This window comes from Emys orbicularis, chromosome 10, assembly GCF_028017835.1.
Source record: "Emys orbicularis isolate rEmyOrb1 chromosome 10, rEmyOrb1.hap1, whole genome shotgun sequence".
Lineage (NCBI taxonomy): Eukaryota > Metazoa > Chordata > Testudines > Emydidae > Emys > Emys orbicularis.
Genome location: NC_088692.1, coordinates 87,701,135 through 87,719,237, shown reverse-complemented (window position 1 = coordinate 87,719,237; position 18,103 = coordinate 87,701,135). Strand labels below are relative to the sequence as shown.

At 40.2% G+C, this 18,103-nt stretch overlaps 1 protein-coding gene across 1 annotated transcript; it reads right to left on the bottom strand.

The window, feature by feature from the left end:
• Positions 1 to 3,865: 3,865 nt before the first annotated feature.
• Positions 3,866 to 17,418, bottom strand: GLCE (glucuronic acid epimerase). Its single transcript, XM_065412740.1, has 3 exons — positions 16,827 to 17,418; positions 12,028 to 12,273; positions 3,866 to 4,890 (listed from the first exon to the last, which is right to left on the bottom strand). Exons 1-3 carry the CDS (start codon positions 17,407 to 17,409, stop codon positions 3,866 to 3,868), a joined length of 1,854 nt encoding a protein of 617 aa, XP_065268812.1. The 5' UTR covers positions 17,410 to 17,418.
• Positions 17,419 to 18,103: the final 685 nt, after the last annotated feature.

Genomic DNA, 18,103 nt, shown 5'->3' with positions numbered 1-18,103 from the left:
AGGCAGACGTATTTACACAAGACGTATTTAGCTAAAGCTATAGCTAAAAATGAGACTAGTAACACTCTTGTATAGATTACTGCAAATGCAGACCATCCATTTGCTTTGTTAGTTTATTGTCCAATGATTATCAGTTCAAATTTAGAATGATCATACAGTCTGAGAATTAAATATATTTAGGTTCTGGGGCCCTTTAGTGGAAATAACTGACAGTATCAAGCTTATTTGGGAGGTTGGGGATCAGAGGTCTGAGTGGAAGTCACCTCAAAGATTAAGAGAAGCCCCAACAAGCAAGCTAGGAAGAGGCAGAAAGAGCTTGCTCCACCTTCACCATAGAGGGTCACTGCTTCGAGGATACTGTATCCTGAAAGGGGACATTTATCAAACCATTAGGAAGATTGCTAACCAGATAATGGGTTTGTTTTTACTTACGTGCAATTACTTTTTCTCATGTAGGTGATTCATATGCCAATTAAAAGGTAACACCCAAAACCATGTCTTAAGATAAAAAATTTTATTTTACAATTTTATAAAGCAGCTTTACATTAAGCACAAATGTTGATCCATTTAATTTGTATATAAACATAATAGTACCTCTTTCCCGCTGCAAAAAATCATGTCTTGCTGTATATAAAACTAACATGTGCACATTGTGCTTAAACTGCAAAGTCTATACAGCTTTACAAAGGACTACCCTTTAGAAGGGCATCCTGTAAACAATTTATTGCATATTTAACACATGGTGTGTACCCCCCATGTAAAATGTAGAAAAGAATAAAGTACAATTACAAAGTGAGTGAAAATAGCAGCTTTCAGTGAATGTCTCACACAATGGCCAAGAAAAACAGCACTGTCACACTTCTATAGTTGTGCTTGTGTCACTGGTTTGCATATACCCACGTGCACTGTGTTTCTGATGAAATATATATGTACAATAATCCTAGCGAATGGGTTAAATAGACCTTAGCATCGAAGATCTTTTGTCAGTTTAAAAACAGAGGTACAAAAGGGATTATTATACAGTGAAAACAAATAAATGAAATTACCGGCACTGGTGTCAATTAATGCTCTCCCAGAGCCCACTTCTTTTTTAAAACGAAGAGGAATCCATGCTTTAGGTTCCATAAGCACTCCTGGCTGATTGCTTAATTTACATGCATATGCACTCCAACAACAAAAATGCAATGGTGATTGCTTTAAAAATAGAATGGTACAACATCAGTTTCTCAGTTGAAATGACTAACCTATGTTTCTTAACAAATCTACTTGTCTGCTGCCGGATGGGCTCCAATATGAGGTATGAAACATGGAAAGATCAATGCCACTATTTGTTTTTAACACTCTTTTCCTAATCACTAGGAAAAGGCGTTCACAGTTAAGGCACTGATATTTGTCACAGAAGCAGTACCCAAACCTTCTCATTTGATTCTCCAAATCTAAAATGGGTATAATATTGAGGAAACACACCAGAAAGCTGTCTCTGTCACTCTCAGATAGTGATCAGCTATCGGAGAAGTAGGTTTTTTTTCTTTTTTGTAGTTTGAGGAAAATCTCCTCTCTGAACACTTTGGTATTGATAAAGATTTTAGGGTTCAAAATAGTTCTGCTGTGACATCTACTTTTTGTTGGAATCAATACGATCATGTTATGTGTTTGCAAAGATCAAAAGAACTACAAACCTGTTTCGTACATTGGTGAGCAAAATAGAAAAGGCTTTTAAAGTCTTACTGTGATCTGCCACATCTCTCCTTTCACTGGTTTGAATTTATTTTGTCCCCAATACAAACATCTCTCCCCACTCAAACTCTCCTTGGTATTTTTTTTAAAACCACACATAAAAATTAGGAACGTACAACAGGACCAACAGAAAAAAAAATCTGTTAACTAGCGGGTGTACTTTACCATGCTGGAATGTGTCTACAACTTAAAGGTTTGGGATCCATCATCTGTACTGACCAAAATATTAGCAGATATTAGTGATGCAGACTACCATAAAAAACACTATTGGTCCAATGACATGAGTTGGTTCGTTTACTCTCTCCGAACTACAAGGAGACAAAACACATGTTTAGAGCCTACCAAATTCACGGATCATTTTAGTCAATTTGACGGTCATAGGATTTGAAAAATAGTCAATTTCACACTGTCATATGATTACATCTGAAATGTTACAGTGTTCTAAGTGTGGGGGTCCTGACCCAAAAGAGGGCAGCGGGATTGCCACCCTCACTTCTGCGCTGCTGCTGGCTGGATGCCAAGCTCTAAAGCCAGCATCACTGCCACCAGCAGTGCAGAAGCAAAGGTTGCAAGGTCTGGGGAGGTGGGTTAACATATGTCCGGGTTTTCCACACAGCCTCTCCACCAGGATTGGGGGCTGACAGCTGGGGCCGCAGCCTCTCTGCCTGGGTCGGGGGGCTGTCACAGCCAGCAGCTACAGCACTACCTGCAGGTGGGGGAAGTTCCTGGAGGTGGGTCTGACCCAGGATTGAGAGCGGCCCCTGCAGGGGAAGAGGAAGTCCTGTCCCTCCTCACCCTGGTCTGGGACTAACAGCTGGAGCCCGGCCCATGGTAGGAGGCCCCAGCTGGGGCGCCCCCAGCCCGGCCCTTCCCCTACAATAGCCAGATTTCATGGGGGAGATCAGATTTCACGGTCCACGATGCGTTTTTCACGGCCGTGAATCTGATAGGGCCCTACACATGTTGAAATGAAAGACTGTAATGGCTACTGAAAAGACTTTATAAATATCAAAAGGAAATGTCAGGTTAATTCTGAACAATAATGTATGTCACTGAATGCATGGGTTCGACACATTCAGTTATTGCACAAGTATTCTTCCTCACTTGTCAGAGCAACTGAGAATACAAAAAATTAAGCCAATATTGTGGGTATAACTAAGTGTAGAGACCTAGATTGTAATTTTAACATTTAAAATGCTTGATCCACTTTTTAAAAAACAAACAGTTTAAAAATTAAATCACTAGAAAAAAATCATATTGATACAGAAACCTCTCAAGTGTGGGTGAAAATACAGTACAAAACATCAGATTCCACAACAAGAGATTCCAACTACAGGGGGGGAATGTTGATTAGCAAGCCTCAAATATGATTGTAAATTCAAATTTAAATGGTATGCTTGCAGTTTTTGTGCAGTCAACTAATCCCACTTTAAGTTGTGCTTACATAACTTAAGAAGCCTGAATGCTGGCTGTGTGTGTTTTCCATTTACACATCTTTAAAGAAACCATATGTTCAACATATTTCTTGATATATAGAATTTAAAACAAATTTTGTGTATTTTTCCCCCCAAGAAAAAAAAAACTATTAGAGAAACACTTTTAAAAAGATACACTGTCGACTACCCAGGTTACAAGTAAATACACATTTACTGCATTACATCACATGATCTGTAATTCTGTTTCCAACATATATACAGATAATTCCATTTTAAAAGAGGCCACATACTAACTTTTCAGGCAAGTGCTGGACTTTAGAGACCTGTATGGCTTCTGTAAATTATCTTTTTCCTACAAAAAGGAAAAATACCCCCCCCCCCAACTCAGGAGTACAATTTTGTTCAGTGCGAATAATTTCGCTATGGAACACTATGGGCAGGTAAACAAGATAAAGTACCAGCTTTTATTCAGTCCTTTGACTGGACCCCTGCTTCAAATTCCACCTCCCAGACAGAAGTATTCTCACGCTGGAATGCAATTACTTTCTGAAGATCAGTTTTGAGGACCACTTTGAAATAGTCCACAAAAAACTTAGTATGCAACCTTTTAAAATGTACCTTTGTTTAGCTTTAAGGAGTCCAATAATTCCTGTCAACAGCAGATAGCTGAAACGGGGTTTTGGTTGTGAGCTCTAGTTGTGCTTTGCCCTGCCACCTTTAAGGTAGCTCTTCCATCTCTTGACGAATTCTTTGAAAATGGGGGACTCGTCAATCGTGCTTAATAGCTGGAGTTGGTTTATGTGGGTGGTGTGATAGTCCCACCGGGCCAGGTTGGGAGCAGAGCCTAGCATGAAATGACGGAGGTCGTAGATCGTTCCTGAGCCAGTATCATAGAGCGGAAGCATGGCTTTGAGGGACTCCATTCCTCGATCATAGAGAGACTTTGCCTCTTTCCCTAGCTTCTCACCTGCAGTTTCTTTTAAATCATACAGTCCAATCAGAGAGTACATGAAACCGTTTAAAACAAATGAGCTAGGGGAGGTTGGGTACTCTTCATACCAGTCATGTTTGTTCATAAAGACAGCTTTCACTCCATGCTGCTCTGACGGGAGCTTGTAAGGTGCTGTTGCCTGTAAAGCTGAGCTGAGGAATGTGTGGTCTTTTGTTAACAGATAAGCCCTGACTAACGTTGAAATGGCCTGCCCTTGTGCCATGGCAGAGTACCAGCCAGGCTCTAAAGATTTAAACCCTTCCCCTAACTTCCGTGTCACCATAATGGGCCAGCCACCTTTTTCATCCTGGTTCCTCACTAGCCAATCACTCGCGGCAAAAAAAGCCGCCATGTGGGCAGTTGTCGATATAGTGATGTTATCAATGAAGCCTTTTCCCTTCGTGATCAACCGAATCACTTTCTTAGGCATTATTTTGGTCTGCTTCACGGCTTTTGTGTTGGAGAGACCAACTCCTTTCCTTAAGTCAGTTACCAGATCTCTAGTGACTGTGCTCCAACTGGTCCTAGGTCCAAGGCCATAGTAAATATCTCGGTCTTTAAAAGCGATCAGCTGAGTGTTCGAGACATAGTGTATGGTGAAGAGCTGGTTCTTCTCAGTTGTTTCTAGAACCACAGATAGGCTCCCATTTGTGATGAATTTGAGGTCAAAAGAAATAATAAAATCTCTGGAGTTCCCAAGCTGCAGAGATGCCCCTTCAGTATTTTCTGGGAAAAAACACAACACACAAACAAAAGAAAGCGGTTAGGGGTAACCAGGATGTATATTAATAAAACATTTAAAAGGAAGTTACGCCATGCAATTAGGTTTGCCAGATAAAATCTGAAATAATTCAATGGCACTTAACCTAAAAATCTGTATTTCCATTGTGTGTGTCAGTTCTTTATTGCTTATTACTAAATTAAAAACACAGCATCAATTAATGGGTCAAGAATGACTCCCTGTACCATAAGGGAAAATTTCCCTCCTCTAGCCTACGTTAACGCATTACTGCATTCTGTCTAGGAGAAGTGCCATGGTATTGGCCAAATTGCTTCTTCAGGATCTATGCTAGCTGATCAACACCCCGGATGTAATGCAGATGCCAAAATGGACTCTTCAGGCGAAGGACAACTGGCATAAGAGGAGACAAAGAGAGGGAGAGTTGAAAAGAGGTAGATGGGCTGCATCACTGAGAACCTGAAATATGTTTGGTAGTATTAAGCTATCCATAGTAGACAGCAATATGAGCTAACCATGCAACACAATTCAAAAAATATAAACCTCTCTAGCTACAATAAATCTTATCCTAATCCGGTCTGGCATTCTAGTAACACAGTATGGGCAATTTGTTCCAGCTGGTTATGATTCGAAGAAAGAAAAGCAGAACAAAAAGTCACTTTACATTGCATGTCATCTTTCAATAAAAATCCGATTGTGTGTGCGCAAATTATGTGTCTGACACTAATTTGGCATTACGTATTCTGGAACTTGTCACAAAGCAGTTGACATGATTTGTGCCAACAGATTAACAACTGCCCACTTCTCTTCAATTCCCCAGTCAGAAAATTGTATACATAGGTGCTGGAACTTGCTGTGCTGCTGCACCCCTGGCTTGAAGTGGTTTCCATCGTATACAGGGTTTACAGTTTGGTTCAATGGCTCTCAGCCCCCCACTGTACAAACTGTTCCAGCGCCCCTGCCTGTGTAGCTAAAATAAAAGGCAAAACACCCCACAGCAGATTCTACTGTCATCAGCTTAGATGTTCACCAAGTTCCACCACAGGACCCACCAGCTAACTGTGCAACTCTACTGAAGGCAATGGGTGTTGTGCAAGCATAACTGAGGCCCTAATTGGGCCTGCGGGACATCTATTACTGGTGATGCACCAGAAGGAAAGAACCCAACTTGATTTAGAGAGATTCCACTGAGCTTATTAGAAAAGAACTCTTTCTAGTTGCAAACTGAAAATATTTGAAACGGAAACTGAAAGGAAAAAAGAGCCCCAGCTATGCCATTTTTAGTCACACTTCAGACTACAGCCACATTAAGCAAAACTGCTTGGAGAACTGAGAAAGCAACAGGTAGTTAGAGATCCATTGGGACTAAAATTAAAATCTATTAGCTGAGGTTTTGCCTGCTTGACAGTTGCAAGAGCAGGGAACTGATCAATTTAGTGGAAAAATGAACACAAAGAAACTTTACATTTTAATTTATTAACCTCTACAAGGGCAAAACTCAGTGCTGTCTGGTTTTATTTTATTTTTAACATATGTCAACAATTAAATAAGGTTCCAAAGCAATACACCATAAGGAAACCCTGTTTCTTCACACGTTAGCTTTTAAGTATAAGACCAAATCTCCCCAAAACTGTAGTAGATGATCATAAGAACATAAGAACATAAGAAAGGCCGTACTGGGTCAGACCAAAGGTCCATCTAGCCCAGTATCTGTCTACCGACAGTGGCCAATGCCAGGTGCCCCAGAGGGAGTGAACCTAACAGGCAATGATCAAGTGATCTCTCTCCTGCCATCCATCTCCATCCTCTGACGAACAGAGGCTAGGGACACCATTCTTACCCATCCTGGCTAATAGCCATTTATGGACTTAGCCACCATGAATTTATCCAGTCCCCTTTTAAACATTGTTATAGTCCTAGCCTTCACAACCTCCTCAGGTAAGGAGTTCCACAAGTTGACTGTGCGCTGCGTGAAGAAGAACTTCCTTTTATTTGTTTTAAACCTGCTGCCTATTAATTTCATTTGGTGACCCCTAGTTCTTGTATTATGGGAATAAGTAAATAACTTTTCCTTATCCACTTTCTCAACATCACTCATGATTTTATATACCTCTATCATGTCCCCCCTTAGTCTTCTCTTTTCCAAACTGAAGAGTCCTAGCCTCTTTAATCTTTCCTCATATGGGACCCTCTCTAAACCCTTAATCATTTTAGTTGCTCTTTTCTGAACCTTTTCTAGTGCTAGAATATCTTTTTTGAGGTGAGGAGACCACATCTGTACACAGTATTCGAGATGTGGGCGAACCATGGATTTATATAAGGGCAATAATATATTCTCAGTCTTATTCTCTATCCCCTTTTTAATGATTCCTAACATCCTGTTTGCTTTTTTGACCGCCTCTGCACACTGCGTGGACATCTTTAGAGAACTATCCACGATGACGCCAAGATCTTTTTCCTGACTCGTTGTAGCTAAATTAGCCCCCATCATGTTGTATGTATAGTTGGGGTTATTTTTTCCAATGTGCATTACTTTACATTTATCCACATTAAATTTCATTTGCCATTTTGTTGCCCAATCACTTAGTTTTGTGAGATCTTTTTGAAGTTCTTCACAATCTGCTTTGGTCTTAACTATCTTGAGTAGTTTAGTATCATCTGCAAACTTTGCCACCTCACTGTTTACCCCTTTCTCCAGATCATTTATGAATAAATTGAATAGGATAGGTCCTAGGACTGACCCTTGGGGAACACCACTAGTTACCCCTCTCCATTCTGAGAATTTACCATTAATTCCTACCCTTTGTTCCCTGTCCTTTAACCAGTTCTCAATCCATGAAAGGACCTTCCCTTTTATCCCATGACAGCTTAATTTACGTAAGAGCCTTTGGTGAGGGACCTTGTCAAAGGCTTTCTGGAAATCTAAGTACACTATGTCCACCGGATCCCCCTTGTCCACATGTTTGTTGACCCCTTCAAAGAACTCTAATAGATTAGTAAGACACGATTTCCCTTTACAGAAACCATGTTGACTATTGCTCAAGAGTTTATGTTGTTCTATGTGTCTGACAATTTTGTTCTTTACTATTGTTTCAACTAATTTGCCCGGTACCGACGTTAGACTTACCGGTCTGTAATTGCCGGGATCACCCCTAGAGCCCTTTTTAAATATTGGCGTTACATTAGCTAACTTCCAGTCATTGGGTACCGAAGCCGATTTAAAGGACAGGTTACAAACCTTAGTTAATAGTTCCGCAACTTCACATTTGAGTTCTTTCAGAACTCTTGGGTGAATGCCATCTGGTCCCGGTGACTTGTTAATGTTGAGTTTATCAATTAATTCCAAAACCTCCTCTAGTGATACTTCAATCTGTGACAGTTCCTCAGATTTGTCACCTACAAAAGCCAGCTCAGGTTTGGGAATCTCCCTAACATCCTCAGCCGTGAAGACTGAAGCAAAGAATCCATTTAGTTTCTCCGCAATGACTTTATCATCTTTAAGCGCTCCTTTTGTATTTTCATCGTCAAGGGGCCCCACTGGTTGTTTAGCAGGCTTCCTGCTTCTGATGTACTTAAAAAACATTTTGTTATTACCTTTGGAGTTTTTGGCTAGCCGTTCTTCAAACTCCTCTTTGGCTTTTCTTATTACACTCTTGCACTTAAGTTGGCAGTGTTTGTGCTCCTTTCTATTTGCCTCACTAGGATTTGACTTCCACTTTTTAAAGGAAGTCTTTTTATCTCTCACTGCTTCTTTTACATGGTTGTTAAGCCACGGTGGCTCTTTTTTAGTTCTTTTACTGTTTTTCTTAATTTGGGGTATACATTGAAGTTGAGCCTCTATTATGGTGTCTTTAAAAAGGGCCCACGCAACTTGCAGGGATTTCACTTTAGTCACTGAACCTTTTAACTTTTGTCTAACTAACCCCCTCATTTTTGTATAGTTCCCCCTTTTGAAATTAAAGGCCACAGTGTTGGGCAGTTGAGGTGTTCTTCCCACCACAGGGATGTTGAATGCTATTGTATTATGGTCACTATTTCCAAGCGGTCCCGCTATAGTTACCTCTTGGACCAGCTCCTGCGCTCCACTCAGGATTAAATCTAGAGTCGCCTCTCCCCTTGTGGGTTCCCGTACTAGCTGCTCCATGAAGCAGTCATTTAAAGTATCGAGAAATTTTATCTCTGCATTTCGTCCTGAAGTGAAATGTTCCCAGTCAATATGGGGATAATTGAAATCCCCCACTATTATTGGGTTCTTAATTTTGATAGCCTCTCTAATTTCCCTTAGCATTTCATCATCACTATTACTGTCCTGGTCAGGTGGTCGATAATAGATCCCTAATGTTATATTTTTACTAGAGCATGAAATTTCTATCCATAGAGACTCTATGGAACCTGTGGATTCGCTTAAGATTTTTACTTCATTTGAATCTACACTTTCTTTAACAAATAGTGCCACTCCTCCCCCTGCACGGCCTGTTCTGTCCTTCCGATATATTTTGTACCCCGGAATGATTGTGTCCCATTGATTGCTCTCAGTCCACCAGGTTTCTGTGATGCCTATTATATCTATATCCTCCTTTATCACAAGGCACTCTAGTTCACCCATCTTATTATTTAGACTTCTGGCATTTGTGTACAAGCACTTTAAAAACTTGTCCCTGTTTATTAGCCTGTTTATTATTATCAAACAGCTAATTAGTTTGTAAGACTGTACAGGTCTTGTAGTTTTGAAAGCACAGAGACGTTTAAAGACAGTCATTTTAAATTAATGTTTTTAATGGAATAAAATTCTCATGTGTGAAAGGTGATTGTTTCTTTGCTTGTGCTCCTTGATGTGTGAAATACCCCATCAATATTTCGAGGAGCAACAACTGAGTTATGACCCACATTCCCTCAAGAATACAAGGCTTTCCCCATCTACCAAACTAATCCATTATGCTTTGCATCAAGACTATCGTTTCACATGCTACACTGTACAATCTCAGTTCTACCGTATCTCCTTTATGACTGAATTGTATGTGGGTTTTTTTTTAAATAAAGCTTTATTTCCTTTAAGCTCTGAAATTCAGCATCTGCCTTTGGAGTAAAGAAATAGCCATGTTTTGTTACACTAGTGTTCTTCTTTCTGTGAATGACTAACTCAACCACCACCACCAAAATTCTGTAAAATAAATTAGTTCTTTAAAAAAAAAAAAATGTTAAAATGTTGACTGTCCCCATCTATCATTACTACTTATTCCTTTTGCTTTCTACAATACAAAACGCTATGGGAAGAAAGGCAAAAAGTTAAGAACCAAATAAAAAAAACCAAAAAAAAACCCCTAAAGGTTGCCCATTACTTGTACTGCATTAAGCACCTATAAATCCATTACTTAAGGCCAGCTAAGATGAGTGGATTCGTACTGTGGCCTTCAAGGTCTGGAGATTACTCTGCCATCAATAAAGGATGAGGGGAGAATACATAAAAGATCTTATAACCTTTCCTCTCCTTATATTTATCTACTACAAAGACACAAGAGTGTTCTGACAACTTTTTCCTTAGAGACCCAGGCCTAAGGTGCTGACTAAAATTACTTCATTGTCTTTTTAAGTAATGGACTCATTAATTCTAATGGGTATTGATTAGGGAGAAAAATACATTCAGTCCTTACTAATGAGGCTGTCTTAGTACAAGGGGAAAATGTTGCATAAAATAATGCATTTTGTTGTATCGATAATTTGTTTTGTTAAGTATGAAACAGAATATGACAACTCAAGAGGAAATAAAAGTATATTTTAGAACACTGAGAGGAGAAAGGAGCCGTAAACACATGGTGTCTTAGCAGCTAGATACATACTGACTGGGAAAACTCAGAGGGGCTGGGTAAGAACAAAGGCTCAGAACATTGGCTATAGCCACCAAGCAAACGGTGCAGCTGGGAAGGTAACCTTTCGCTCCCCACCTCGGCTAGTTGTAGCTGTGTGTCACTTAGAGCAGCCTGAAGGCTATTTGACATTACCTCAGACACCCATGACCCCCAAGGGACTGACATGTAGCTGGGGCTCACAGAGCCCAGGGAAGCCCTCAGTCTAGCTTTCCCCCAGCCATACTCCCTTACACTGGCAGCAGGAAGCCACTACACCACTGGAGGATCCTCCTATGCTGAGATGACCCTCCAATTATCAGCTACTTTGGACTTTCAGGGTCGGATTCTACCAGCAATGACACATAAAGCAACTGTGCTAGACCCCTTAGGATCTGGGCCAAGGTAAGAATACCGGACCACCTTCGGCCCGATTCCAGAGCCATCTGGTGCACGGAAGCTCATGCACAATGAAACAGAGGGTAGGTTACAGAATTAGACGTTCTTGATTTCCTCCATTAAACAGTAGTACATCTTTCAGTTCAGGAGGGTTTTGACCATGTTGGTTATTTTAAGGTACAAGATATGCTAAACCCACCTTATGGATTAACCCTTGCTGCATGAATCTCCAGTACTGTTACAGAGCAATAGAATATTTAAAAAAACCTGAAGCCACATGTAGTCCAACTTCCCCTCTTTCCTTAGGCTTAGGCAGGCCTGAATTGACTGACTAAATATCGTAAAAAAAACTTGTATGCCAAGTTTCAGCACAACACAAACATTTACATTCTAATGAAAAATCTTTGGATACAGGGATTGATAATGGAAACACTGATGGGATCCATGCAGTTAAGCCTGTGAAGAGGATATTGCAGGAGCCCCCTATCTGTAATTCGTTAGCACTCAGACTGCCAATTTATTTTACTCCCATTTCCTATTCTACAGACTGGTTCCAAGGTTATTTGCTTCCTCCTATTCCTGTGATAGGCCTGGCAACTAAAGGCTGCAGAATTTCATCTGGAGCTTTTCTGTTCTTTATCTGTGTAGTAAAATCTCTTCTATAATACAGCTTCTGTTCACTTTAGAGTTAGTTACAAAGTTGAGAGAGAATATAGAAGGAAAATAAAAGAGACAAAGGAGAAGACAGGTTTTCAGGTGAGATTTCAAAGATGAAAAGTCAACAAGGTTATATACATATGTATTTAATAAAGGACTCCCATGGTAACATCTGCACAAAATTAACACAAATGGCTTATCTGTGATGTAGTTACAACAACACACCTGGAGCGACGAACTGTTTAACATTAGTGAACCTGGATTTATCAGGTACTGTTGAAACAGAACAGCCTTTTGGTACAGTCCAATCAACAGGTCTGCTGCTTTTGTCCTTGTCTTCAGCTGTTTCATACACCTCTATGTGAGGTGGTTTCTCAGTCAGATTTTTACTATAATGACTTAGCCCATATTGTGCAATCTGGATTGGGTAGAAATAGCCTTGAGGTCCCCACTGTGTGGATAATGGCACACCTGTAATATAGGAAAAATATGAATAATTGTTAGAATATTTAAAATACAGTTTAGAATTCTGTCTCCCTTCTCTCCCCCCCAGTTTTACATAAATAAATGCCATTTACCAGAAGTAACTTTCACCATTAGTTCTCAGGCACAAAGAAACCCTGTTCAAAAAAGGTGAATTATTCTCCTTTTTACCAAGGTCTGCAAATACTAAACTGATATCAAAACCGACCAGATGCAGAAGGCAAAGTGAAGTTCTCACCACATTCTACCATACCTGGGCATTTACTTGCTTATTGCAATACCATACTTTAATACATAAACATTTTAATGGATTTTTCCTTCCACTCTGGAGACCATTAAATCCCTCTAATACCACATAAATCTTTGCAAATTAAATGTAAAACAACATTAGTAGAATTTTACTAGCATTGTTTCATGGTGAACCTGCAATTTTACTCAATACTTGCAAATCTAAACTGTTACAGCTCCCGAACTATAAGGCTATTACAAATACATCTTGAAATAATGTCTCTGTAATCAGAGATTTCCCCCACCCTGCTCTTTACAGAATTTACACATACTTTCTGGTCTAAACTTCTCTCCTTCAGGTTTAGCTCAACGTATAAATAAAAGACATGGCAACCTAAACCTTTGTCCCTTAAGTTAGGGTTTCTCTGCAAGGGCATCCTTACCCCAGGCCCTAGTTGCCTCTGAGGAGAAAGCCACTTCCTCCCCTTATATTCAAAGTGGAATTAAAAAGTCACATCTACCAAAATCAGTCAATAAAAATTAACTGGCACATCTGTGCAGAGCTCCTACATCTGCTAACAGTTGGGCCCCCAGAGACCTGCTACAACCTGGTAATTTGTATAACTGAAGCTCACTGCGTAATGTAATGCTCTTGAAACCTCATTCATCAATACGCATTTTCTAACATTCTCTGTCATGACCAACCTCCATGATGTGCTTAAAAAGAGCTCCCCCCCTTGTAGTCAGCTTCCTTCTGTCCAACTTACTCATTAATGTCCATTCAGTGAGGACACCCCCCATTATCATAGCCATAACTGATGACAGACAACATATCACATCACTGACTGACCAGGGGAAGCAAGTGGAGCCTTAGTATATGGAAAGAGGCTCTAATTTATGCGCCAATATCTGGATAAATGGTAATATGAAAAGAAATGCACACAGAGCATGAAGCACGGATAAAATTTTTTTCAAAACCTGCTGGAGTTTAACAAACATGATTTACTGGTCTTCCAACTTAGTCTCAAAGCTGAATCTTAAAATGGAAAGTGTCTTGAATCCCTTGCAGGAAACAAAGGATCCCAGCACTTCAAACCTTTGAATGGCACAAAGTGAAGAAAATTAAAAGTGAAAATAAATACGGTGGCATTTGCACCATTTTTGTCCCTTGGAAATGTCCAGCTTGGAAGCTAGCAATCCCTGGAACCTGGTGTAATGAAGAGTTTAAATTAAATTAAAGAAGATACATGTTACGAATAATAAGTGTTCCTGAAAGTAACTTGATGGACTACTTCTGCCTGAAGAGTAAAAGCATCAAGGGAAATATTTAAGTACTCTGTATTATCTCAACTGCTGGAAGCTAGCTCACTTATTAATACTGAGTGTTCTCAGTTAAGGGTGCATGTATTGGGATCATAAGATGAAACCTGCTATAAAAGCTTTACTTGTAGCTGTTAATTTAAGAAGATGACATGATTAAATTTTCCAGGTCACAGGACACAAGGCAACATATTACCTTGTACAAAAGAGACAAGGTAAAATATAACACGAGCTCTTCTGGTGACAATATAAGAACTACTCGATATAGACTGTCATCTCACATCATTCTATTAGTTTGCCTTTGAAACCTAAAACCTTTTCAAACGGTTTTACTTTGATATCCATCCTCTCCCCCACAAACAGTCGTTATTTCTCCTTGGAAACCTGTCTGCCAGATGCTAGCAAGTCTATTTCCCTAACCACATTAGGGATCTTGGCACCGCATTGCACGACAACAGCTCTAAATGGCATAATGCAGAAAGCCAAATGTATAGGTAAATGACACTTTGATTAAATTCATTCACAGAAATGTGTGGTTGAAATATACAGCAGCTAGACATATTCCAGATCGGCGTGGAGCCTACATGTTTTGCAAGTTGAGATGCTGCAGAACTTGTCCTGCCTGGTTTTATATTGCGGTTCACTTCACTTTTCAGCCTAAAAGTCAGCAGTACTGCAAAGTGACCAACTGCAGTGATCTTCCAGATACAGTCTACATTTAACATCCAAGACGGATAGCACATTGAGCACCACGTATGCGCAAAGAGGGGAATTTTGAATGAAACAGACTATCGATTAGAAAGTCTGATGTAGATAACCAGACTTTCTAAATGATATTCTACGTCAGACTTTCTAATCAAGTGTGTTTCATTCAAAATTCCCCTCTTTGCGCATATATGCTGCTTACTGGGTCTCTAATTTATTTGTAATTTTGGGCGAGTCACAAGACTCAGCACACGCACTCTCCCTTTCCCCTCCAATCAGAGACGAATTATAGTCAGGCATCTTAGGGCTGGTCTATGCTCAGAACTTACATCGGCAGAGCTACGTGTCTCAGGGGTGCGCTATGCCATGGAGCTATGCCACCCTAACCCCAGTGTAGACAGTGTGTGGTGGACGGAAGACTTCTTCCATTGACCTAGCCACCACCTCTTGAGGAGGTGGATTACCTATGCCAATGGGAGAACCTCTCCTGTCAGCATAGGTGGTGTCTACACTGAAGCACCACAGCAGTACAGCTCAACACTACAGCTGTGCCACAATAGTGTTTGAAATATATAGACAAGCCCCCGGGGGGGGGGGGGGGGGGAGAGTCTACATTCAGAGCTAGGCCACCTTGCAACCCAATTGAATCGGCATTAGTAGAATTAATAAAACACCTTTCTTGTAGGGCACAAGACCAGCTCCAGATGTCCCCCCTCTCTTTCCATCTCATTCCAAAGCAAGGTGGCAGTTTAAAAAACAGGAGGAGAGTACCACTGCATTGTGAGATATTAGAGCTAAGATGTCACCTGGCAAATGTCCAACATTAAGATAAGGTGAATTTTTTTAAAAGCAGCTACAGTGAATCCAAAATGGCAGTTATGGGACACAGGAAAAGAACACTAATTTAAAGAATTGAATTCAATAGTCTTGAAGTGATATTTTAACACCATGTCCACTAAAAATAATAGTTTTTAGAAATGTGTTTTGATAGGGCATCTTATATTTTTTTCAAAATATATTCCAGAGACTAAAATAATTTAATACATTGACTGAAAAGATATAATAGTATTTGCTTGGCTGATACCTAAATTAGTAGGAATGTGATAATATAACCTGGAAGGATCATAGTACATGGTATCATGATTAATTCAGACATGGTTCATTCACTCCTGTGCATCTTTTAAAACAAACCAATCTACTGATGTGCAGGAGTTTAGAAGTGACCCTACTCTGGAAGTTAGAGCTGATACTAGCATACAGTGAAACATCACAAATGACATTACAAATTACTGAATTTTTCAAACTAGTAAGTTAATTATTGTTAGGAAAAACTCAGGAATACATCACCACATTATGCACTTTGTTCATTTATTTCACAAGTGCAGTTTAGTTTTAGTTATTTATAGTATGTGACAGTATGCCAGTAAGTTTTCTATAGTACGTTTTGTAAAATTAACTAATTCTTAGTTATGAGATCTCGCTGGAGTTTTCTGCTATTAAATCTTTCCTATGAAATGGAATGAGAGCTGTTTGTGTACAAATTATCGATTGAGTGGCTCAGCAAATTAGAAAAGTTCTACTGTATTGTAATTTTATTCAGAGTCTTACGAGATAATGCTTTAATGGCTTAAATGCCTTCCCATTCAACTCACACCATTCTTCAAAATCTCTCCTGTAATTACACAGAAAAGCATGAACTCTCATAGTACACATTTGAAAAAATACTCTTCTCCTGTCTTCAGAAATCGCAGTGACTCTGTTACCTTGTTGCATACAACCTGTGCTGGGCCAACCTAGATCTGGAAGAATCTAATCCTGCACTGTTTTCTGCTTGTACACATTTATTGTTTTGCTCTAAAAATGTTCCAAAGCAGAAGCTTACATTATTGTGCTAGCTCAGACATTTATAAACCCAAACACATAAAATTCATAATCTTGTTAAATACAACATAAAAAAGACAAAATACAATAGACGGTTTAGCCATCGGGTATTGTATAGCAGAGCTCTGCCGTGTGGTTTGTCATCTCTCTCCATGGGTGCTAGTAAAGCATAAGAGTACTTTCTAGCACTGCAGGTGTCTGCTGTAAACCAAAATTAGAGATGTCAGGATGACACTGGAGGAATAGTAAGGGACAGACTAGAATAAACTTGGATGTCACTCATGACTCTCATCCCCATTCTTTCTTAGGGAGGCTGAGAAAATGAAAACAAACATCTTGAATATCAAAGTAGGAGAGCCAATTTTCAGATGCATTTCATTCAGTTGTAAAATAAATTCCCCACCTACCTTCAACACCACTTATGCACTTCACTCTATCTCGAACTTCTACATTGTAGCCCTCAAAGGACATGAAGACTCCATCGGGGTGGTAAGGTGCTCTCTGTGCATATACTTTGGAGTAGCTATGAGAGAACTCAAATCTGTCATAGCCATCATACTGAGCAATTTTCCCATAAACCTCAAAGTATTTCTCCACCCAACTGAAGGGCAGAAAGACCTCGTTGCCCTCTCTCCTCCCTTTAATTGTATGCTCATCATTGATCAGACAGTCAATTTCTTCATATTTAAGTCCCAAAATTTTGTTTCCATTGCTATTGAACCCTCCAACAACAGGGGGTGCTTTCTGTTGCTCTTGGGGGGACGCCTCCTCGCTCTGCTGCTTGGCTAGGTTGTTTACATAGTTGTTACTTTCAGATGCAGCTGTTCGTTTTTCCAATCCGTCTACTCGGAAGCCATTGTTCAGGTTTCGGGGAAACTGAGTAGTTTTATCACTGGAGCATCTATTCCACAGCAGGACTGTGACCAGAGTGAAGAGAGTGCAGATGATGATCAAAGTCTTATAGTTGACCCGAGCTGCCAAGCAACGCATATTCACACCATACCTACGAAATAAAAGGAGATGTTCTCAAGTATAAATGTGGAGCAGATTAAAACAGGGCAACAGACGGCTTTTGCTTTTACTTCAGTCGACAATGATAGAGCTGGTGGCAGGGCAGTGCACCGCCACGTGGAGGAGAGAGGGGGGGGAAGGTGTCAGTTTGGATTCAACCTCACCCTGGCTCCAGTGGGAGGGGTACAGGGAGGTGGGCAGTAACACCTTCTGTGATTCGCTAGCAAGCTCTCTGTCCGACACATGGATTCTTTAACAATAGTATCCAGAGGGAGATGCGTGAAGTGCTCAGACAGAGGGAAGCGTGACCGAGGGCTTTCATGCAGCGGGGTTGTGCGCAGACATGACTGAATTAGGAGCAGCATACAGTGGGGTATCCCCCAGGATCCCTCTAGGTCACCTCCATCCCAACAAACCGATCAGTAGCTCACATCACCAACTTTGGACTATAACATCAGAAAGGCATTTATCAACACAATTTTGTTGTGCAGCATGAGCAGGACACACCACAACTGGCAGTAAGCTTCAGAGCCACAGTATATTTTTTCAAGTAAAAAGTCATAAATCTAGCAATGAAATGGTCAGCAGCAGGCGACTAGAGCTGCAAAAGCGCACTAATCACAGTAATCCACTCCGCAGCGCACACAGACAAGTCAAACAAAGTACAGCCGCT